The following is a 24,078-nucleotide window of genomic DNA, read 5'->3' as shown; positions in this document are numbered from 1 at the left end:
GGGACTACTTTGTCTGCTTTTATTGGACTATTTTGTCTGGGAATGTTTTGTCTGGGACTGTTTTGTGTTGGATTGTTTTGTCTAGACACGGTTTAGTGGCATAATGGCACTGGGTATATTGGCATTGGGTATAATGGCATTGGGTATGAATGCATTGGGTAGATTTTCCGGACACCACCATAAAGCAAGGCTGTTTTGAAAAAAGTCGATTCAAAAGTTCAAAAAAATCATAGTTATTTATTAAAACTAATTAAAAATAAACTTGAACAGTACAGATAAACGTTTGGAAGATAGGAGAAAAGAAACCAAAATAAACTTACCAATTGAAAAATGCAAAGCAATATGTTCTTTCATCTCAAGTTTTGCGTAGGAAGAATGTACTTCATCATTATCTTTTTCATGGATTTTGTCAACTTTTTTAAATTTAAATTTCCGAAATCTGAGCTTCAAATGGATATTAGAGAGGTTACTAGGCAAGACTTCTTCACAAGACTACTGAACGCTAGTAAAAAACTCCATGTTTTAGCTGTTTTTAAGTAGTTAATGTTTTATAGAAAAATTAGAGCTTTTTTCCCATCGATTAACTTTGTTACAATGCCTTTATTTACTTTGCTTCAATAACATTAACTTAATTTAGACCAGTTCTACGTCACTGCAAGAAGTAATGGGTTGTTTTCACTCAATTGGCTCATTTTATATAAACTGAAAATCAAGACCAACAGTTATAACTGGAAGGAGCCCTTATTGAATTATGTTGCCATGGCTAAGCTACCCAAAACATGGCGTTACCCAGGTTGAGGTGCCATCCGGAAGTAACCTCTGATCAGACCATCCCAGACGAAAGTAACCTCTGATCAGACTAATGTGCGCTCAAAACACCGTGTGCGCTAAATGTGCGCTCAAAACTGTCTCTGATCATAACATTCCCATCCGGAAGTGACCTCTGATCAGACCCAAATCAGACCATTGCCAGACGATTGTGCAACCATGGCCCAGACGAAACCCAGACCATTGTGCAGACGATTGTGCGCGTCAGATGACCTCTGATGAGACCATCCGCAGACCCAAGTGCCACTGATCAGACCATCTTCTGAACATCTTCCGACCAACTCCAGACCATCGTCCAGACGATTTTGCGACCATGGCCCAGACGATTGTGCGCTTCAGATGACCTCTGATCAGACTATCCCCACACCCAAATGCCACTGATCAGACCATCTTCTGAACATCTTCCGACAACCTCCAGACCATCGTCCAGACAACTGTTTGCGTCAAATGAGCTCTGATCAGACCATCCCAAAAACGAAAAGATATCTGAAAGTGAAAGGAGAGTCTTAGGGCGCGGATTTTTACCGTTTGCTCGGACTCAGTTCTCCTATCGTACCCGGTCCCCAGCCCGGTTGAGAGAAGGAGGAGAGGAACACACCCAAAACATACTGGAAAATCTCAAAAAGTTGTTCGTTTGTTCAACTGTGGATTTTTTCCGATAGTATTTGACCTATTTTAGCTCTCTAAGGTGCCTATGATCAGACGGTTACCATCCATAACAGACTTCTGATCAGACTATCCCCAGACTGAAGTGACCTCTGATCATACTATTGTGCGCTCTAAAGGGGCCTATGATCATACCATTCCCATCCGGAAGTGACCTCTGATCATACTATCCCCATCCGGAAGCGACCTCTGATCATACTATCCCCATCCGGAAGCGACCTCTGATCATACTATCCCAATCCGGAAGCGACCTCTGATCATACTATCCCCATCCGGAAGCGACCTCTGATTATACTATTCCCAAACCGAAATTGACCCCTGATCAGACCATTCCCATCCGGAGGCGGCCTCTGATCAGACCATTCCCATCCATAAGTGACCTATGATCAGACCAATCCCATCCGGAACCAAAACCCAGACCCTGTAATTATGGTCTGGGAACACACCGTGGACATCGGATGATCAGAGGTCACTTCCGGATGGCACCTCAACCTGGGTAGGATTCAAAGCCCCAACAAATATATTGCATCATTTGGTCCAAATATTGTCTTTATTTAAACAGAACCTATCTTATTACTCGAAAAAAGGCCCATGGCAGCAAATGTGTACTTATTATAACTGGTATTTCTACGATGTCTTTCATTAATGACGACTAAAATCACAAATAAGCTCAATGGTAATTAAATGTAGGAATAATGACCCAAAATACAATTTCAGACTTAAAAAATGTCCTGAAACTTTGATTCCGCTGCTCGTCTACCAAAGACAGGAAAAAACTTTACATCTAAACAGTCCAGTTGGTTTCCGCGGTTTCAAATCGTTCCAGATATTACGTTTTGCAGTGAAAGTTTGTGAACTGTATTATCCGCTATACTGTAGAATAGTTGACATTCATTTAGTCCCAATAACTATTTGTTCACCTTTGCAGTTCAACAATTTTTTTTCGATCATAATGCCAAACTAATTTAAAATAAAAACATGAAAAATTTCCTTAAGTTTCAATTAAGAATTCGAGTTACAGCTCAAAATTGCAAAATCCCCGATGCTCAGTTCTATGTTACCGTCTTTGCAACTGCTTAGGGCGAAAAATTTCTATCGCCATGATCAGAGGTCACTTCAGACTATCCCCAGACTGAAGTGACCTCTGATCATACTATTGTGCGCTCTAAGGGGGCCTATGATCATACCTTTCCCATCCGGAAGCGGCCTCTGATCAGACCATTCCCATCCAAAGTGACCTATGATCAGACCAATCCCATCCGGAACCAAAACCCAGACCCTGTAATTATGGTCTGGGAACACACCGTGTGCGGTGGACATCGGATGATCAGAGGTCACTTCCGGATGGCACCTCAACCTGGGTAGGATTCAAAGCCCCAACAAATATATTGCATCATTTGGTCCAAATATTGTCTTTATTTAAACAGAACCTATCTTATTACTCGAAAAAAGGCCCATGGCAGCAAATGTGTACTTATTATAACTGGTATTTCTACGATGTCTTTCATTAATGACCACTAAAATCACAAATAAGCTCAATGGTAATTAAATGTAGGATTAATGACCCAAAATACAATTTCAGACTTAAAAAATGTCCTGAAACTTTGATTCGGCTGCTCGCCTACCAAAGACAGGAAAAAACTTTACATTTAAACAGTCCAGTTGGTTTCCGCGGTTTCAAATCGTTCCGGATATTACGTTTTGCAGTGAAACCTTGTGAACTGTATTATCCGCTATACTGTAGAATAGTTGACATTCATTTAGTCCCAATAACTATTTGTTCACCTTTGCAGTTCAACAATTTTTTTTCGATCATAATGCCAAACTAATTTAAAATAAAAACATGAAAAGTTTCCTTAAGTTTCAATTAAGAATTCGAGTTACAGCTCAAAATTGCAAAATCCCCGATGCTCAGTTCTATGTTACCGTCTTTGCAACTGCTTAGGGCGAAAAATTTCTATCGCCATGATCAGAGGTCACTTCAGACTATCCCCAGACTGAAGTGACCTCTGATCATACTATTGTGCGCTCTAAGGGGTTCTTTGATCATACCTTTCCCATCCGGAAGCGGCCTCTGATCAGACCATTCCCATCCATAAGTGACCTATGATCAGACCAATCCCATCCGGAACCAAAACCCAGACCCTGTAATTATGGTCTGGGAACACACCGTGTGCGGTGGACATCGGATGATCAGAGGTCACTTCCGGATGGCACCTCAACCTGGGTAGGATTCAAAGCCCCAACAAATATATTGCATCATTTGGTCCAAATATTGTCTTTATTTAAACAGAACCTATCTTATTACTCGAAAAAAGGCCCATGGCAGCAAATGTGTACTTATTATAACTGGTATTTCTACGATGTCTTTCAATAATGACGACTAAAATCACAAATAAGCTCAATGGTAATTAAATGTAGGACCCAAAATACAATTTCAGACTTAAAAAATGTCCTGAAACTTTGATTCGGCTGCTCGCCTACCAAAGACAGGAAAAAACTTTACATTTAAACAGTCCAGTTGGTTTCCGCGGTTTCAAATCGTTCCGGATATTACGTTTTGCAGCGAAAGTTTGTGAACTGTATTATCCGCTATACTGTAGAATAGTTGACATTCATTTAGTCCCAATAACTATTTGTTCACCTTTTGGAGTTCAACAATTTTTTTTCGATCATAATGCCAAACTAATTTAAAATAAAAACATGAAAAGTTTCCTTAAGTTTTAATTAAATTAAGAATTCGAGTTACAGCTCAAAATTGCAAAATCCCCGATGCTCAGTTCTATGTTACCGTCTTTGCAACTGCTTAGGGCGAAAAATTTCTATCGCCATGATCAGAGGTCACTTCAGACTATCCCCAGACTGAAGTGACCTCTGATCATACTATTGTGCACTCTAAGGGGGCCTATGATCATACCTTTCCCATCCGGAAGCGGCCTCTGATCAGACCATTCCCATCCATAAGTGACCTATGATCAGACCAATCCCATCCGGAACCAAAACCCAGACCCTGTAATTATGGTCTGGGAACACACCGTGGACATCGGATGATCAGAGGTCACTTCCGGATGGCACCTCAACCTGGGTAGGATTCAAAGCCCCAACAAATATATTGCATCATTTGGTCCAAATATTGTCTTTATTTAAACAGAACCTATCTTATTACTCGAAAAAAGGCCCATGGCAGCAAATGTGTACTTATTATAACTGGTATTTCTACGATGTCTTTCATTAATGACGACTAAAATCACAAATAAGCTCAATGGTAATTAAATGTAGGACCCAAAATACAATTTCAGACTTAAAAAATGTCCTGAAACTTTGATTCGGCTGCTCGCCTACCAAAGACAGGAAAAAACTTTACATTTAAACAGTCCAGTTGGTTTCCGCGGTTTCAAATCGTTCCGGATATTACGTTTTGCAGCGAAAGTTTGTGAACTGTATTATCCGCTATACTGTAGAATAGTTGACATTCATTTAGTCCCAATAACTATTTGTTCACCTTTGGAGTTCAACAATTTTTTTTCGATCATAATGCCAAACTAATTTAAAATAAAAACATGAAAAGTTTCCTTAAGTTTTAATTAAGAATTCGAGTTACAGCTCAAAAATTGCAAAATCCCCGATGCTCAGTTCTATGTTACCGTCTTTGCAACTGCTTAGGGCGAAAAATTGCTATCGCCATTGTGTTAATTTTTTTGCAGACATTTTCCGATAATCACATTAGCAAAGGAAACCAATTTCTCATTTTGTGCTTTTTAACTGAAATGCAGACTAACGCAATCAGTGAAACATTTTTAGGCTTTGTTAAGGCCGGTTCATGTACGAACGAATAGCTTCATGGACGCACGAGAGTCTGATGATGAACTAGTCCGTGAACGCACAAAAGTCTGGACAAGGAGGAACGAATAGTCGGATGAACGCACGGAAGACTGGACACGAACTCACGGAAGTCTGGTGAACGCACGAAAGTCTGGAAAAGAACGCACAAAATTCTGGTGAACTCACCAAAGACTGAACATAGGCACTTTTACCTGGACGGTCTTGACATATCGATTTTCCATCTGGGTCCTCAACAAATGGGAAAAAGTAAAAAAATGGGAAAAAGTAAAACAATCATGGATACCGCTTGCTATCAACTAAAAAAATTAAAGAAGTTTAGTTAGAAATCCAGATGAACACATTGAGACCTCTCAGTATTCAGATTATTTCTTTTGACTAAAAAAAGAACAATACGCACTGAAAACAAGGAAAAATTTAGATAAAAATTTGCTAAAAAGAGGTGCAGAAGTCAATAATATGCTGAGCCATTAACTAAACTAGAGATAGAAATATACAAATAGGCCTGCCTTCACAGCCGATGGGACTTGAGTTCAGTTTGCTTATCTTACAGGCCACAAAAAATTGAACACGCATTTTTGGGAAAATTCCTAATCCAAAATTTCGCAAATTTTTGTGAAAGCTCGAAGAATCAAAGCCAGAGAACCATTGTTTTATGCATAAAACTGATATTAATCAACTCTAAACTTCAGTTCACAGAAATTTGATGCAAACAATCCTTGAACAAACTAAGCAACATTTTAATAGAAGTTAGAAAAAAAAGAATAGAAAGGCCAAAAACGTTTAAAAAACGAAAATATTTTTTAATACAAAGAAGTTCAAAGTCATGAAAACTATTAGTTGCGGACTTAACTACTTAATTAGATTCATTTTTACATACATAAGAAGCTTGAAACCTGTTGTTAGTAAAAGTTTTTTATACGACTCTCAAAAAACAAAAAAAAACTACAAATATAGGCAAAAAGATGAACGCACGAAAGTCTGGACGTGAAATCACGGAATTCTCGTGAACGCATGAAAGTCTGATCATGAATGCTGAATGGTTTTGATGAACGCACAATGGTGTGATCATGAACGCACGAATAGTCTGCTGAACGCAGGAAAGTCTGAACATGAGCTCACGGAAGTTTGGTGAACGCGCGGAAGTCTGGTGAAGGCAGGAAAGTCTGATCATGACCGCAGGAATAGTTTGATGAACGCATGAAATTCTGATTATGAACTCACGGAAGTCTGGTTTACTCATCAAAACCTGAACGTAGGCATTTTCCGTCTGGGACGCTCTGGACATATCGACTTCTAATCTGGGACTTCAATCTTGGGTTGGTTACCTTTTTAGTTAAACTAATCGACTCGAGTGGTTTTCCTACAAATTCATGGTATAGTTGTTCGTTGTGTTTCGAATCTTTAGCTGATAAAAAATCAGCAGTTTACAAGAAACCTTTAAGATTTTTTCTTCAAAGAAGTGAAAAAAACAAATCAAGTGTTTGATTGAAATTGTTAGTGGTTCTCTGCCATTAAAAACGGTCATAGAATTTATATTTATATGTATACCTTTCTTGTGCTGAGTTGATTATACATGTTGATATGATTACTGACGCTTAGAAGATTATAGAGAAAAATGCCTCAATTCCTACATACCAGAAAAACCAACAAGGAATCTCGGTATTTGCGTTTGCACCTAATGTTCCAACCTCGCTCATCTTCATTTTTGATTTAATTATCTTTCAAAAGAGAAAAACAAAGAATTAAAGAACCTTATGTCATCTCAATCTCTTTGAACTCAAAAAATTTAAATAATTAAACAATGCGATTTTAGAGAGCCAACAAGATATGCCATTAAAAAATTACGAGACAAGACAAACAAAAATCAAACAACAAAACCAAACATTAATTATGACCAAAAGTCAATTTATGCTTTGTACAAAAAATGATGACAAGGTTGAACCGAAAAAAACTCTGTTTTACTCAGCAAGATATTGAACCTGCCCTTAATGAGGCTAAGTAGGAATAAGACAAAAAGAACAAATGGGGAAAAGGAAAAAAAACGATTAAATTTTCCTTAAAAAAGCCATGGATACCACTCGCTATCAAATGAAATAATTAAATAAGTATAGTCATAATTCCAGATGAAGACATTGAGACCTCTCATTATTCAGATTATTTCTTATGACTAATCAAAGAACAATACACATTGAAATCAAGAAATAAATTAAATAAAAAATTGCTTGAAATTGGTGTCGAAGTCAATAGTTTGCTGCGCTATTAATTAAACTAGGTTAAATAGAGCTGCGTTCACAGCCGATGGGAGTTTAGTTTGCTCATCTTACAGGACACCAAAGATTGAACTCACAATTTCGCGAAATTTCCTAATTCAAAATTTCTCAAATTTTTGCGAATGCTGGAAGATTCAAGGCCAGAGTCAAGAACTATTGTTTTTTGCACAAAACTGCCCTTTAAAAACTCTTAATTTTGCGTCATTGAACAACCTCAGCAAAATTTTAAAAGAGATTTGAAAAAAGGAATAGAAAAGCCGAAAACGTTTAAAAAACAAGAATATTTTTTAATACAAAGAAATTCAAAGTCACGAAAACCGTTAGCTGCAGACCCACAACAAATTTAATTAGCTTTATTTGTACATACATAAGAAGCTTGAGACCTGTCTTTAGCCAGAATTCATCCAAATTTTCCGAGAAATCATTGTCGGAGCCCTTCAGAAACATTCACTAAAAAACGCTCAAAATATATGAAATCTCTTAGCCTCGAAGCCAAGAAACCAACGCTGAAAACATAAAACGCACTGAAGTTTAAATTTCAGTTCATATGAAAATTATGCGACCCCTCTGCCGGTAAATAGCTGCAAGTCGACAGAAATATTTTAAAAATATTATTGCGAAAGCTCCAAAACCCATTACTTTTCTTTTCGAAAAGAAAGTTTTTTGAAAGTCATAAAACAAAAAGTTTTCAACTATATGATCATGGTTTACCTCGATAGATTGAATGTTTGACAGTTTATTAGTGAGATTTATGCTTAAAATTACAAATTTGGAACAAATAAAAAACGGAATTTTATAAAGAACACTTTTTTGCATATAAAGTGTCCATGAGGCATAAAAACTTTGAGTTTCTCATTGAACAATTAATATATGTTCATTAGGCTTCATTTGCATTTTACAAAAAGATCTGACAGTAATAAGCCAAGTAATGAAGTAATTCCAATGTAATATTAATCTGGTAGTTCACTTCAGAGAAACAAAAAGACAAAAAAAGCGCGAATAGACCAGAACTAGATTTGATATTGTTGCCGTCCTTTAGAAACTGGTATTTGTTCCAATCGTTAGTGAAACACATAATTTGACGGAATAAACGCATAATGTGACGGAAAAATGGTTGTTTCAATAATTTTTGATGATTTATTGATAGTTATCGGGGTTAAATTGGAAAATAGAACCGACAAATATTTATTTCGGGAACACTCTCATACCAAACGAGAGAAAATCTAGGCATTTTTCGAATTTGAGAAGATTGCGGCAGCACTTCTAAGTTTGTAATTCTGGCTAATTTGAACAAAAATATTCTATCGAAGTGCATTTTTGATCGATGAAAGGCTGAATTTTGAAAAAAAAATTAGCCAAACTGCCAGCAAACATTTTGGTCAAAATGTTCATCACCTTTATTTTGTCTTCAACATTAAAAATGTTAACATTTTGTGAAAAAAATTTAACACATTTTAAGGTAAAATTGACAAAAATTGAGCAAAAAGTCGGGAAATGTGCAATAATTAACTGAAATCAGTCAAAAGTTCACAAAACTTTGAACCTCGATAACTCCGTGGAAAAAAAAGAAATTCGAAAAATCTCTATATTCTATCTTGTTGCGCTGAACGGGTTTTCTTATTATACCACTCACAACTCTCTACGATCAAAAAATAGGTCGGTCAAAATTGACTCAACAAACCCATTTTCATAGAATTTTAACCTCGATAACTCCGTGGAAAAAAAACGAAACTCAAAAAATCTTTTTTATTCTATCTTCTGCGCGGAACAGTTTTTCTAATTATACCACTCACAACTCTACGATCATAATATAGGTCGGCCAAAATTGATCGAACAAACCCATTTGAATAAATAGTCCCCCGCCAAATTGGGCCGGAACAGTGAATAGTTTTCCTAAACTAATTATAATCAATCAAAAAATGACCTTTTTGACGAAGTTGACCTTCTTATCATACTTGGCCGGTGGGAGAAGGAAGAAAATGTTGCTCTGGTAGATTTTCCCTTTAAGGTCTTCTCTAAATATTTTCAATCATCATCAAATTCTGCAGAGCCGTCGAGTAAAGAGAAACAAAAAGATGTGAACAGAACTGCCGATTTTAACAGTTACCGACCGACCGATAAAGTCGAACAACCGATTATAAAGGTGGATGAACTTAATAATATCACAGGCATAGCTATGCAAAGAATTATATAAAACTAGATATGAGTGTCAGTGTCAAATAAATGATCGCGTTAGAATTAAGGTGCTGCTAAGTTTAATTGCAGTATTTTAGAGCACAGCCGGAAGGTATGTTCTTCTAATCATTTTTCTAATCAAAAGTTCACAGATAAAGAACAATCGAAAACAGTCTTCACTACCATACACTTAAGGTCCCTTTTGGGATAACGGAACCGTAGCACTGTAAAGGTGCAATCGAATTTTTCTGTGAATTTTTTTATAATTCACATCACTAATTAATTCAAAAGACACGCTGAATTTCAACAAATGAAATATTAACAGTTTCCATTTATATTAAAAGTGGAAGCCTAAGTGGCAAATGCAGTTCTGGATAACTGACGCTTCTACAAAAGGAAACTTTTTTTAAATCCAATTTAATATAGTTCCCTATTTAGGTTTTATAAAGAATGGAAATTCAAAAAAGGACGACTTTAATGTTAAACGGGTAGTGCTGATTTTCTTAGATCAATGTGTCAGTATATATATATATATATATATATATATATATATATATATATATATATATATATATATATAACCTTATATCTTGCAGAATCTATCAGAAAAACGTCAATCTGCAAGAATTGCTCTGAGAAATGGCTCTGTTGCAAAATTCTGGCTAAAAATGGTTTGAGACAAGTCTGTAAACTGTAAATGATCAGTGAAAAATCAATGAGACCGGAGTTTATTCAATGATATAATTTTTCGTTAAGTCACTTTTTCAATTTACGCGTTAATATTAATTAGAGGGCTTTTTGAATATTTAGAAAATTTTTGAACTGTAATACACTCTCTGCCAACTTTTATTTCGATATTTGTTGGCTCCTTTTTTCGCCAAATTTTGCAGTCAAGGGATGTTTTGTTGCATGCACATTTCTCTTTTTCGAACAATTTATCATTTTGATAAGATAGATATCAATATTACTTTCTTTTCTTCTGTTCTGAAGTTATTGGTCATATGAATGATATAATGCTTTGTTATGCCCGTCTTGATTTTTATTTTTTCATATGCTATCTCTTAAGTTATTGGAATAACAGTTGTTGTTTCATTACCCCCCAGCGTTTGGTGGCAGAGCAAATCAGCACTGAATCGGTCTAGAGATATTCTGTTTTTCTGGATGGCCAGTATTCTGTTCATCTCCCAATATACATTGCCTAGTCTTCATTTTAAAAAAAAAATTTACTGCATGAAAAAAAGTATGTTCAGCTTAACTCCAGCCAACAAGGTTTGCTTAATTTGCGATTAAATTCCACGTGGGTACTTGTAACATTTAATTTGCGCAGCAAGGCCACCACTTAGCTAAATGGGTTTTGTGGTAATTGACAACAAACTAGCTTAAGTATAAAATAGTGTGTATAGATCTATAGCAATTACCATTTATAAGCTACAAAAGTATGATAATGCTCTGCTCCGACTTAATTTTGGGGTCTGACTAATTTTCAGACTATACACTATAGATTTAGCCTGGGCCAACTCCATGACCTCAATATAATCATAATGAAGAAAAACTGCACAAGAAGAAACCTAAAATATTTTGAAGATGTAATGTTTCAGAACTGAAATAATTTTTTACTACTGATATGTGCTGGTTCAGCGCTGAAATGCTCTGAGACTCAATTCCAGTTCTATTTCAGAATATCAAATAGAAGTGACGTAAGAAATATTCGTCATGATCGATTTCAAACGCAAGAAATCGTTGATATGTTTCGTCTCAGATGTCAGACAGATTCAGCATGCTCGATCTCTTAGATTTGGTTTGTTAAGTGCTGAATGTAAGATTTATTTGTTAGAAATTGTTGATTTTTATCAAACAAATTATGATTTTTTTTGTTAATGATGTAGTGAATAGGTTATGATAGCAGTATGTTTGCAGGTTTTTTAAATTTACTTCTTGAATTTAATGTCTAAAAAAATTAGAAAACAAATTGAAACTTATTCTTCTTCAACCCGCTGACAAATCTAATTGATCGAATGTAAATATCTTTTTACGTTTATTATCTTTTATTACGTTCAAATAACAAAAATATTGCACGTCTTTTTTGGTGCGAAACCAATCATACTGACTATTTTCTACGTTCGAAAAAACCAACATAGGTACAATACAGCAGAAAAAAGCAAGAAATTTTGTTGAACTAAAACAGTGCATAAAAATAATTTTTTATGTTAAAGAAACAAAGACTACTGAACAATGTTACATCATTATTTTTGTTTGCTTTGTATGAGGTTTCAGTTTTCTGAACAGCTAGACAGAGAAAAACAATAAGTGCTTCGTTTCCTCCTTAATTTCCTCGCCCGTTGTGTCTTGACGTACGCTGCAACGACAAGCGTAAAATCTCCTAATTTTTGTTGTTCAGTTATGTCAATTTTTTTAAAATAATGAATTGATAGGGCAATAAACCAATCTTTGCGGTAAACTATACCTTTTAAGGCGCAGTTTTGAAAGAAAAATGAATTTGTGAAAATTAGTTATAGGCATTTAAAAAATTAGGAAATGCTTCCAGGTTTTCTGCAATAATTATGCACACTTTTTTTGTTTTTTAATTTTTGTGTTTTGTTAATTCGCTTTTGACAAAAGCTACAATGTCAGATTTTCGGAGATCGGTCTGTCAGTCACTTTTGCAATTATTTAAAAACAACGAGATACCATTTATGAGCGCTTCATCTTTTTCAAAGGTTTGAAATTTCTTCATTAGGAATGATTATTAGAAAAAGTTATTGATAGTGCATTGAAGTTTTACCCAAATGCCTAGGTTTTTCAGGATGTATTCTGTTTTGTGCCCCGGCTTATTGGGTGCATATTCATTTCAAACAGAAGCGCAGCTGTCGTGTTTTTACAATAATTTACTATATAATGGTTTGTGTTCTGCAACTGGTTCTGAATAACGTATTCGGGACCTATTGTTTCGCCCCCCCCCCCAAGTTTTTTTTATGACCGCCGGTTACAAATTATATGGCGTTATATAGCACGTTACTATATAAGAAAATAGCACGTGCACCTGGGGGACATAAAAAAATTATGCTCACTAAGCTGGGGGGGGGGGGCGAAACAGAATAGATCCCGTATTCGAAAGAAAATGGTCCGTTCTTTAAAATGTTTTCAATTTACAGAAAATTCCAAATTTATTGTTTGAACGACTGAGATTGTTAGTGGGTCTTTCTCATTATAGCCCCCCTTGAAATTGGGGGGGGGGGGCTATAGGTTATCTGACCACTAAGCAATTGATTTTGGTCGGCATACTACGCTTGGGGAGTGAAAGAGCCCTAATAGCGTTAGGCCCAGGATATCCCGGAAAAATATTTTCTGGTCCTGAACTTTTTATCATTACAGTGCCTCCACTCAGTGCACATAGAACACTTGACAACCCCTTTACTGCAATAACATCATCGGGGAGGGTGCTCATTATGGGAACACGCCAATTTCATTTTTTCTCTCGGAATTATTATCCATTTTACCACTGTTGGGGGAGGCGGGTTGGATGATAGATTTGGCGTAGAATACGCAACGAGAATTATACCTCTCAAAAGACGAAAAAGCACGTGTTTTGCAACTTCATCTCCTTTATGTGAGTCATCACTGACTCACATTTGACTCCTGGGCTATAAAGCCACAAATTCAAAGGCACATAGTGTTACTCAAAGCAAAAACAAAACAAAGTAAATAAAATTGTTCTTTTTTGTCACGTTAAAAAGAATTATAACTTGCTAGCTAATTTTAGTACAAATAAGGTAATGGTCACAAAAAACGGGTCTTTCCAATTGCAGTCCCCCTCACGAAATTATAGCCCTTCATTATGGTATATTTACCATGATTTGGGGAGGGGGATTTTGAATACTAAGCTGGGGGGGGGGGGGGGGGTGGCTTTAAATGGAAGGACCCGAAAATAAAGAAGTAGAGGACAGGCAAAATACAGCTGTATTTTGCCTGTCCTCTACTTCTGTATTTAAAATCTATAAAATCGTAAAAGATGGTGGACGCTTTCTGTAAAACCTGGAAACTCACTAAGCCACCCCAGGATGAGGCAGCACGTATAGCTCTCAGCAACTCCTGGGGAACTGGGTGCTCAAAACCCGCTGCCGAGTGTCAAGAGGTTCCAACATTTCGCCTAAAGAGGTCATGTAAAAACAAAGCCCAGTACTACCTCATCCAACGCCGAGGCAGCAAGAGAAATGTGATTGGTCCAGTGACGATGGATGGAAAGCCAAGCGTGATTAAGAGGAACTGCTGCTACCTTTTCAAGACATATGAATGCCTGTGATTATCTATAAAATGTACTCTTTCAAAACACCCCTCCATCGGCCAGTGCCGCCCGCTGATGGCAGCATTCCCCCAATCATTTTGTTTCATTATAGCATACGTTTTCGTTGAAACCATATCTCGTGCGCGATATTTGAAATATATTAACTCTTAATGAGAATGAGGGATCTTTTCCGTTTGTGCCCCTCTCCCGCCCCAGTACGTTATGCTCCCCCAATTACAGAGCCGTGTCATGACATGGGAAATCATTATGTAAAAATAATGCACGTGCTTCTGGGGATGCAAATAATATGCGCCCACTATGCTGGCGGGCACAAACAGAAAAGATGCAGAATGAGAACACTACTTCCGACAATTTCCTTAGTACATATGCTTTTGTGATATAATGAGGCGGCATAATATCGCGTGTTTGCGTGTGTGTTTGTGTGTTTGTGTCTGTGTATGAGTGCGTTCGTGCGTGTTCGCTTGTATTCGTGTCTGTGTCTGTGTCTCTTTGTTTCTGTGTGTTTGCTCTTGTGTGCGTCTATATCTGTGTCTGGGTCTCTGTGTGCGCGTGCGCGCGGCTCTGTCAGTCGGTGTCTGTGTCTGTCTGTGTGTGAGTGCGCGTGTGCGCAAGTCTGTATCTGTGTCTGTATCTGTGTCTTTCTCTGTGTTTGTGTTTGTGTCTGTGTCTGCTTCTTTTTTCTGTGTAGGTGTGCGAGTGTGTGCATCTGTATCTGAGTCCGTGTCTGTGTCTGTGTCTCTGTGTATTTGTGAAAGTGTTTGTGTGTGTGTGTGCCTCTGTATATGCGTCAGTGTCTGTGTCTGTGTCTTTGTCTGTCTCTGTTTGTTTGTGTGTTTGTTCAAGTGTGATTGTGTGTTTCTGGGCGCTTTTGTGTTTGTCGTACTTGTCTGTGTCTGTTTTTGTTTCTGTGTCTCTCTCTGTGTGCGAGATTGCGTCTGTTTCTGTGTCTGTATCCCTTTCTTTGTCTGTCTGTGTCTCCCTGTGTGAGCTTGCATGTGTGTTTGTGCCTTTATTTGTGTCTGTGTTTGTGTCTGTGTCTGTGTCTAATTCTGCGTGCGTATGCGTGCGTTTTTATCTGTGTCTGTATCCATTTCTTTGTCTTTGGGTGTTTCTTGAGAGTCTTTGCTTGAGAGTGTGTGCAAGTGTGTGTGTGTGTGCCTCTGTACCTGTTTCGGTTTCTGTGCCCGTATCTTTTTCAGTGTCTCTGTCTGTGTATTTGAACTTTGATTGTGTCTCTGTCTCTGTTTCTGTAAGTGCCTTTGCGTGTGCGTGCGTGTGCGTGAGTATCTGTGTCTGTGTCTTTTGTGCGCGTGCGCACGCGTCTGTATCTTTGTCTGTGACTGTATCTGTTTCTGTGCCTCTCTGTGTGTGTGTTTCTGTGCCTTTGTCAATCTTTGCCTTTCTGTGTCTCTCTGTGAGTGTTTAGTAAGTGTGCCTTTATGTGTGTGTGCAAGCGTGTTGGCTGTTATACGTGCCTGTCTCTGCGGATGTGTTTGCGTCTGCATCTCTGTCTGCGTCCGTGCCTGTGTCTGTGTCTGCTTTTGTGTGTGTGTGTGTGTGTGTGTGCTTGTCTCTGTGTGTGTGAGTTTGTGGAAGTGTGTGTGTGTGTGTGCTTCTGTGTATGTGTCTGTGTCTGTGTGTTTGTCCGTGTCTATCTGTGTGTGTGTGTGTGTGTGTGTGTGTGTGTGTGTGTGTGTGTGTGCATGTGTGCATCTATATCTCTGTATGTGTCTATGTCTGTTTCCATGTCTCTGTTTGTGTATGTGTGTATCTGCGTGCTTGTGTGCGTGCAAGTGTGTGCAGTGTGTGCGTCTGTATCTGTGTCTATGTCTATGTCTGTGTCTAAGTCTGTGTCTGTGTGTGCGAATCTGTAAACTTTTTTTTTCACCTTACTTCACCGCATTTCTTACTAAAGTTTACCGCCAAGCCTCGACCCGGGATGTCTACGTCTCTGTCTGTGTCTATGTCTGGGGTCGTTCCCATTATAGCCCCCGCAGCTTAGTGGTCAGATAAACTGTAGCCCCCACCCCGCCCCATCACGGTAATTATACCATAATGGGGGGCTATAATGGGAGAGACCCTGTGTCTGTGTCTCTGTCGGTGCTGTATCTGCGTGTGTCTTTTTCTGTGTATGTGTCTGTTAGTGTGAGTGCGCGTGCGTCTGTACCTGTCTGTGTCTGTATCTGTGTCTGTATCTGTGTGTATGGGCGTGTGTGTTTGTGTGTGTGTGTGTGTGTGTGTGTGTGTGCGTGTGTGTGTGTGTGTGTGTGTGTGTGTGTGTGTGTGTGTGTGTGTGTGTGTGTGTGTGTGTGGGTGGGTGGGTGGGTGTGGGTGTGGGTGTGTGTGCGTGCGTGCGTTTAAGGGGATTTCTTCCCTTCGAGCCCCTTTGTCGTTTGATTTTTCACGGGTTCTAAGGAAGCAGTTAAACTTGACAGACCAGACGGCGAATTTAACCTTTCATGCGAGGTCAGCAACAAATGTGTGAAGCTAACGATGCAAGATATTGCTAAGAAGTTGCCAGCTATAACTGTGTCCCATTGTTTGGACGATGAAAAAAGCATGACCGTGACACAGGAAGGGGGACCTCTGGCTATGAAGATCGTAGCTGGATTCTCAGTTGTAGATACTATCAAATCAGACGAGGATGAGGCCCTGTAAACTAACTGTTCATTTTGCTTATCATTGTAGTATTGCGAGATATGGTGTTTCGAAGTAGTTCACCAAAAACTACAGATTAGCTCAAAACTTGTTTTGAAATCCACAAATGTTTAGTAATTGAGCTCATTCAAAATTTGAGCTCTATTCTGCCCCCCCCCCCCCCCCGCTTAGTGGGCATATAACTTTAACGCCCCCAGGCGCAGGTCTATTTTTTACAACGTTCTATATACCAACACCTATGCACAGTTTGTAGGTGGCAGTCATAAAAGCAGCGGGGGTGTGGCAGATTTAATCCAATGTTTGATGAGCTGTAACAAAGTTTCGTGAAATAAAAATAGTCCTTAAGTTGAAGCAAAAATTGTTTTTTTTTGGTTTTCCAATCGACTAAAGAAACGGGAAATTGGCAAAAACATAGTTGCCCAGAGAGAGGTCTCAGGATGGATTACGTTATGTTATTACCAAGGTCGAACCGGCAAATTTAAGAGCCGAATAATCTTACTGGGATTACAAATCTGCCCCCCCCCCCAACTTAGTGGTCAAATAACTTTTACGGCGCCCAGCCGCACATGCTATTTTTCTCATAGTAATGTGCTATATAACAACACATAAATTGCAAGTGGGTGCCAATAAAACACTGGGGGTGGCGAAACAGAGTAGATGCAATTCGTTTTGCAATACTATGGGAGAGAGTACTTCAAATCGGATTTCGCTTAAACTTTTATCGGATCTATTCGCTTTCGCCCCCTCCCCCCGCCAGCTTAGTGGGCTTATATCTTTTACGCCCCCAGGCACACGTGATACTTTCTTACATAGCAACGTGCTACATAACAACATGTAAATTGTAACTGGGGGCAAAAAGGTTACTTTTTCATTTTTTTAAAAAAATTGTTCTAATAAAACTCCTTTCATCAGTTTTCAAACTTCTCTTAATTTGTACTCAAACATAGAATTTTTATTTGAGAAAATGTACTTTAAACTGCCAAAGTTTACTGAAAAATGACAGTTTTTCTTAGGAGTCAATTACAGGTTAAAAGGTCAAAAGCTTAAAAGCTTAAAGAATGACAATGATTTCTCTATAACTAGAGAACAAAAAGTGTTCCAATTTTCGAGAAACAAAAAAGGAACAACACAAAATGAGTTGTTTTTTTATATTCCAATTTTATTGGATCACCTTTGAGAGCTGCAGGAGGAGAAATGACGGAAGCTTAGTTTAGCCAATGTTGTTTTGTTTATTGCATGGAGTGGGGACTGAAAACGTTTTCAATATTACAAGGTTTTCTACCAGAAAAATTCATACAATTATTGATAAATGTTGAAAATGATCAGAAGCGATTTAACAACAGACCACATGTTAGATTAAGTTAAATTCCGTTCAAATAACAAAAATGAAATTTCTGTTCAAAATTCAGCAAAAGCAATTTTTGCTTTCTTAACATTAGCAATTTCTTCAGTAAATAAAAATAATTTTAACTCTGAGAAATCCAATTTGAAGGTCAAGGAGGTCATTTGGTTTAGATTACTTACGTGCACATTTTTTAATGATGAAAGACTGCAAGGAGAGAAGTGAAAATGTCAGAAGTTCCTATACAATTAGCCGGAAAATGATTTAAATGAACTTTCGTCATTTTAAACAGCACACGTTTTGTCTTTAACAGAATTAGGTGACACTTCAGAAGTCACTTTGAAATTCTTTCTGAACATGTTGAATCGTTTTGCGGCTCCCGATAACCCAGGTTTAGGTTTGCGACTCTAGACATCTCTGGTCAGACCATTTGGGTCACACAGCGGCGGGGTGGTCCGACCCATATTACATCGTATTACATCGTCTGAGAAACACTTGAGTCGCACCATGGTCTGGAGAATGGTCGCAAAACGGTCTGATCAGAGGGCAAAGTCACACTGCAGTCTAATCATAAGTTGCAAAAAAGTCTGGACAAGGGTCGCACAACAGTCTGATCAGAGACCAAAGTCTGGAATAAGTTGCCCGAAAATCTGACCACAGAGCATTAATTGACCGTGTTTATTTCATTGCATGACTCAAAAGAAAAAATGCAGGCACTTTAAAAGGACTCTTTGTGTATAATGTAATCCAATGTCAACCTTAACAAGATATACAACCTTCTTTAATTTTAATTTGAGTACTAGAGGTTTGAATTGAATAATTGGATCTATTCTGTTTCGCCCCCCCCAGCTTAGTGAACACAAATCTTTTATGACCCCCAGGTGCACGTGCTATTTTCATAGTAACGTGCTACATAACAACAAATAATTTGTATTTGGGGGTCATAAAAAACACTGGGGGGCCGAAACAGAATAGATCCGAATAATTTATACACTTTCCAACTGATTATAACATTTATTCGGGAATAATCTGATCATAGAACAAAGTCTGGAGTATGGTCTGATCAGAGGAATCGTTGGTCGCACTAAAGTCGCACAAAACTTTTGGGCCGCAAGATAGTCTGATCAGAGGGATTCGCGCCAACGATGGTCTGATCAGAGGTTTTTTTTGGAGCACTATGGTCGCATGATTTCTTGGGTTGTACTATTGTCTGTTTAGAGGGCTTTGGGTCCCAAGATGGTCTGATCAGAGCACAGTCTGGGACATGGTATGATCAGAGCGGTCTAGGTTCGCACAACTAAACCTGGGAAACTCCAGAAGTTCACGTAACCTATACCTGGAACATTTACGTGCAACGTTTAAATGGGGAATGTCTTCAGTGTCAGATTAGCTAATTCTAGATTTTGCCTGTACTTCGTCAGAGTTCAAAGCTTGCACAGCTCATGTTACAAAAGTTTTTTTTACAACACTCTGCAATGGCCACTTCAGATTTTTTGATGAGCTTCAGAAATAAGGATTCAAAATACCAAGTCATGGCCACCCAGGTTGAGGTCTTCGCTCAAAATGATCTATGAAAATACCCATCCAGACTATTTTTGCTTATGAAAATACCCAGGCAGACCAAAAATGCCTATGATCCAGACTTTGCCTCGTTCAAAACTTTGGTGCGTTTATGTGCTCGTTCAAAAACGCTTATGAAAAGACTTGTACAGACAAAAATGCGATATGATACAGACGTTGGCTCGTTCCATTTATGAAAAGACTCAGAAAGACCGAAAAACTTTATGATCCAGACTTTGGATTGTTCAATTTATGAAAAAACTGGAGCTAAGAAATACCGAAAAAAATGGCGTACGAAACGTCGGTTTTTGTCGGTTTCATCGGTTTTGCATGTATGAAGCGTTGGTTTTTGTCGGTATTGTAGAAATAATCCCAAGTTGAGGAGTCCGCTCAAATTCCGCTCAAAAATGCAAGAGATGACGGGATGAGCGGAAATTGACCGGAATGAGCGGAATCGATAAAAAATACTCCATACGCAGTATACTCCATACCCAGTTTGGATCGATTTGGACAACTCGTCAATCTAACGAAATAGACCTAATTTTGAAATTTAAATAATCGAAATATTTGAAAATTTCCGTATGAAAAGCTAACTTTATTCCTAGACAAGCTTTCCTAGAAAAAATTTTCGTCTTTCAATCGGAAACATCGACTTATTCGCTTATTCTTTTTTCAAAAATATAGAATTTTTATCGGGTCAAGGAGTTGTTCAAATCGAACCAAACTCGGTACGGAGTATCCCCTGTGTAGGTAGGGCATTGGAAAAAAAGACTTTTTGGTATAGCATGCCTTGGAAAAAAGTTAGTTTTTCATACGGAATTTTGCGAGTTTCGCGATTAGCGAATTTTAAAAATAGGCCTTTTTTATCGGATCAAGGAGTTGTTCAAAATAAACCAAATTGATATCCCTGAATACCCGTACTATTTAGGTTGTAATGCTAAAAGAATGGTCCGCCTAACTTTCCTAGAAAAAATTTCGTATTTCAATCAGAAATATCGACTTATTCGCTTATTAAAAAAATGATTTTTCAAAAAGGAAAAAAGTCGGTTTTTCTTAGGTGCCCCTTTCCCTGTGCCCTTAGAGGGACTTTCCCATTATGTTGTCTGTCTTCCTTGCCTTTATATGTTATGGTGCTACATTTTGTTGTTTTGGTGCTATATTTTTGTTTTTTTTTTTTAGGTTCTGGCTTATCCGGAACCTGTTTGTGTCTTTTTAGCTATCAGAGCCTGTTTTTTTCTTGGGCTGCAAAGGAAAACTCGCCTAAAGTGCGGACAGTTTTTCTTGCAGTTCGAGATAGTAAGAGGTATCACGAAAAAACCTGGACACTTTCATCATATTTCTTAAAAAAGGTTTATAAAAAAGATGTAAAAAAGTGTATGTTGCAGACTTTAGCTCGCCTATGATAAAGTTTCTAGCTCGTCTGTGTTGCAGAAGTGGTGCGTCTATGGGACAGTTTTTGGCTCGTCTATGGTGCAGAATTGGTGCGTCTATGGGGCAGTTTTTGGCTCGTCTATGGGGCAGACTTTGGCTCGACCGTAAGTACTTGGTGCGTTTATGTTGCTCGTTCAAAAAAATTCCTCGCCTGTGTATGTTTGAACGCACCATACCCCCTGTGTGCGTTCAAAAACGGTCTGCGTCATAAACGAGCAAAAACGATAACCTCGACCTGGGCAGACTCTGGAATGGAAGATTTTCCTATAAGCAGTTTCCTATTTCGAATTCTCAGTCTGAAATGTAACACGAACTATTGCAAAAATTGCATCGTAGAACCTGGCATTGCAGAGAGCTGGCATTTGAAAAATTATAATAATAATAATAAATTGTTTCCATCAGTCAATAAGTAGCTTTTCACAATTACTTGTACAAATACAATCACATATTTGACTGTGGGAGAGCACTATTGGGCCGACGGCCCGTTCTCAAGTGTCTCGTTCAGTTTATCTGGATGAAAGTGATTCAAAATGAAGAAAGAAAAAAAACGCGGAAGCACTATTTTTGAAGGTAGCATTAAACCTAGTGAAAACATTATTCTGGTTATGGAACGCCTTTGAGTTGTGATATTAAAACTCATACAACAGTCTGACTATGTCCTCATTACCCAAAATATAATTATCTAGAAATTGATGACAGAAATTTTTTGTTTCGGCAGTAGACATGTTTTCAATCTTTTCTATTATTTCATCATCGTAACCTAGAAGCATTCTTAAGACTCGCCTTATCCTAACTATTATTGAAAAACTGTGAAATAGATTTTTACCTTGAGTTATTTTGTTTTTAATCAACCGCTTGCTTTTTTTAAGGCAATTTTGCATTGAGAAACCCTTTGAAATTGGTGAAATATTACATTGTCCCCTTATGTTTTTTAGTGTCTGCTTAAGAACCTCATAGGCATGTAACTCCGAGGCTAAATAGATCCTATGTTTTACTCTTTCTTCGTAAGGGCTTTCAAACATTTTTCAATGAAAAATTAGCCGCACGATACGTTTGATAACTTTGTCTATTTCCCTAATAGTTGTGATTGTTGTTGACCCGTATATCAGGACTCCGTATTGTACTATTGGCTGTTTGTATGTTTTAAACGCTTTTATCATCTGTGATTCTCTCAAAACATTTCTTAGTTTATAAAAGATAGAACAATTCGACAAAAGTTTTGTGACCACATGCTTTGAGTTTTTTGTGAAACGTAGATCGTTATCTATCGTGATGCCCAGGTATTTGAAACTTTGTTTTTCTTCAATTTTAGTGTTTTTTATAAATGTTCTTGACACAACATTTTTTGATTTTTCTTTACAAAAAGCATGCTTTTTGTTTTTTCCTTGTTCAGTGTTAGTTTATTTTTTATGAGCCAATCATTGACGTTATCTAGTGCTCTGTCGTGATCATCGTCAATTTTCGATGCAGAACTTCTGCTCTTCACAACAGTGTCATCGGCGTATAAAATAACATTTGATTTTTTCTGGGACAAACTTAAGTCATTCATGTAGATAATAAACAACAGTGGGCCAAGAATTGATCCCTGTGGCACGCCTAGTTCTATAAGATTCAGTTTGGACTTTTTATCTCCAATTAAAGTATATTGCGTTCGTTTGGACAAATATGATTTTAAAATGTTGTATATTGGACCACGCAGACCATATCTATAACACTTTTGCAGTAAAATCTTGTGATCAACAGTATCAAAAGCTTTCTTTAAGTCTAGAAAGGTGCATTTGGTTTTTTCACTGTTGTTGTGGAGATTTGATCTTATTTCCTCTATTAAGGTTGCAATGGCATCGACTGTGCTCTTCCCGTGCCTGAAGCCAAATTGTGAATCTGAGAGAATTTCGAAAACGTTTAGGTAGTTTTGAATTCGATCAAATATAATCCGCTCAAAGACTTTCCCTATAATTGGTGGCAACGATATGGGCCTGAAATTTGATGGGTCATCTTTATTTCCATTTTTGAAGAATGGTATAACTTTTGCTATTTTCAAACTCTCTGGGTATTGTCCAAGTTCTATGCATCTGTTAAACAAGAGTTGTAAAGGAGCTGTTAAGCGGTCAGAAACTTTTTTAATGAAAAAATAGTTCAAGTTATAGCAATCAAGACTAAATTTGTTTTTACAGTTGTTGATAGCGTACATTACGTCATTTGCAGATATCCATTTTAGAAACATACTTTGACTCTGGTTTTCTATCGTAACGGCACTTCTTGTTAAAAATTCTGCATTCAATTTTTTCCCAATGTTTGCGAAGAACTCATTGAACTCATCTACTTTATTTTGCGAGCAGAAAACTTTAGAGGACTCTGAATTGCCGGCTAAAGATCTGTAAAGCTCAAAAAAGATTTTTTGTTTTTTACCGAATCGGTTTTAAGTAGATTTTGATAAAAAGTTTGTTTTTTAGATCTGATGAGAGATTTAAGGTTTTTAACAAGTTTTTTGAAAATTTTCGTGAATTTGTGGACTTCCAGTTGTATCTGCCAGTTTCTTAAGACTACGTTTTTTCGTCGCTAAGTTTTTAACCTCATTATCAATCCAATTTTTGTTCTTTTTTTTGTGTACGATATTTTTCAGGAAGGTGACTGTTTAATGCTTCTGTGAGCAATTCGTGAAGTTTTTTGAAGGCTCTGTCAATTGGTAAGAGTTCTAAACTACTTCTGTGGACCTCAAATTGATACCTGAGATCCTTTTCGAGTCTTTCTTTTGTAATTGGATTATCTAGGTTATGCCAATTGCGGCTTTTTAGAGCTTTAAAATACTTTTCTGGACTGCCATCGAGGTCAAAAGAACCTTCTACCGTGTGATGATCTGTTATGCTGGTTGATTTAACTTTTGTTTCTATAAAAAAGTTAGAAAATATTGCGTCAATGAGCGTACCTCTGCCATTTGATACCCTCGTTGGGTCGTTATTGCTTGATATACTGAGACCGTTTCCGGCTAAAAGGCTTTTTAA

The 24,078-nt window shown here is 37.6% G+C and overlaps 2 protein-coding genes across 4 annotated transcripts in view; both read left to right on the top strand.

The window, feature by feature from the left end:
• Nucleotides 1-24,078, top strand: part of LOC142339438 (store-operated calcium entry regulator STIMATE-like) — a 432,078-nt gene that overhangs the window by 67,492 nt on the left and 340,508 nt on the right. The gene's annotated exons all lie outside the window — the stretch shown is intronic.
• LOC142340062 (uncharacterized) lies at nucleotides 13,345-17,084 on the top strand. 3 transcript variants are annotated; one of them, XM_075390472.1, is made up of 3 exons: nucleotides 13,345-13,480; nucleotides 13,792-14,042; nucleotides 16,521-17,083. In XM_075390472.1, exons 2-3 carry the CDS (start codon nucleotides 13,792-13,794, stop codon nucleotides 16,741-16,743), a joined length of 474 nt encoding a protein of 157 aa, XP_075246587.1. In that variant the 5' UTR covers nucleotides 13,345-13,480; the 3' UTR covers nucleotides 16,744-17,083. The 3 variants fall into 3 exon arrangements, with proteins under 3 accessions (XP_075246587.1, XP_075246586.1, XP_075246588.1); XM_075390471.1 differs by having other exon boundaries at nucleotides 13,367-13,552; nucleotides 16,521-17,080; XM_075390473.1 differs by lacking the exon at nucleotides 13,345-13,480 and having other exon boundaries at nucleotides 13,775-14,042; nucleotides 16,521-17,084.

The sequence above is a fragment of the Convolutriloba macropyga genome, chromosome 5, assembly GCF_964194025.1.
Source record: "Convolutriloba macropyga chromosome 5, txConMacr16.3, whole genome shotgun sequence".
In the NCBI taxonomy this organism is placed as follows: Eukaryota; Metazoa; Xenacoelomorpha; order Acoela; family Convolutidae; genus Convolutriloba; species Convolutriloba macropyga.
The sequence above is the reverse complement of the archived record's forward strand: the minus strand, read 5'-3'. Positions and strand labels throughout refer to the sequence as shown.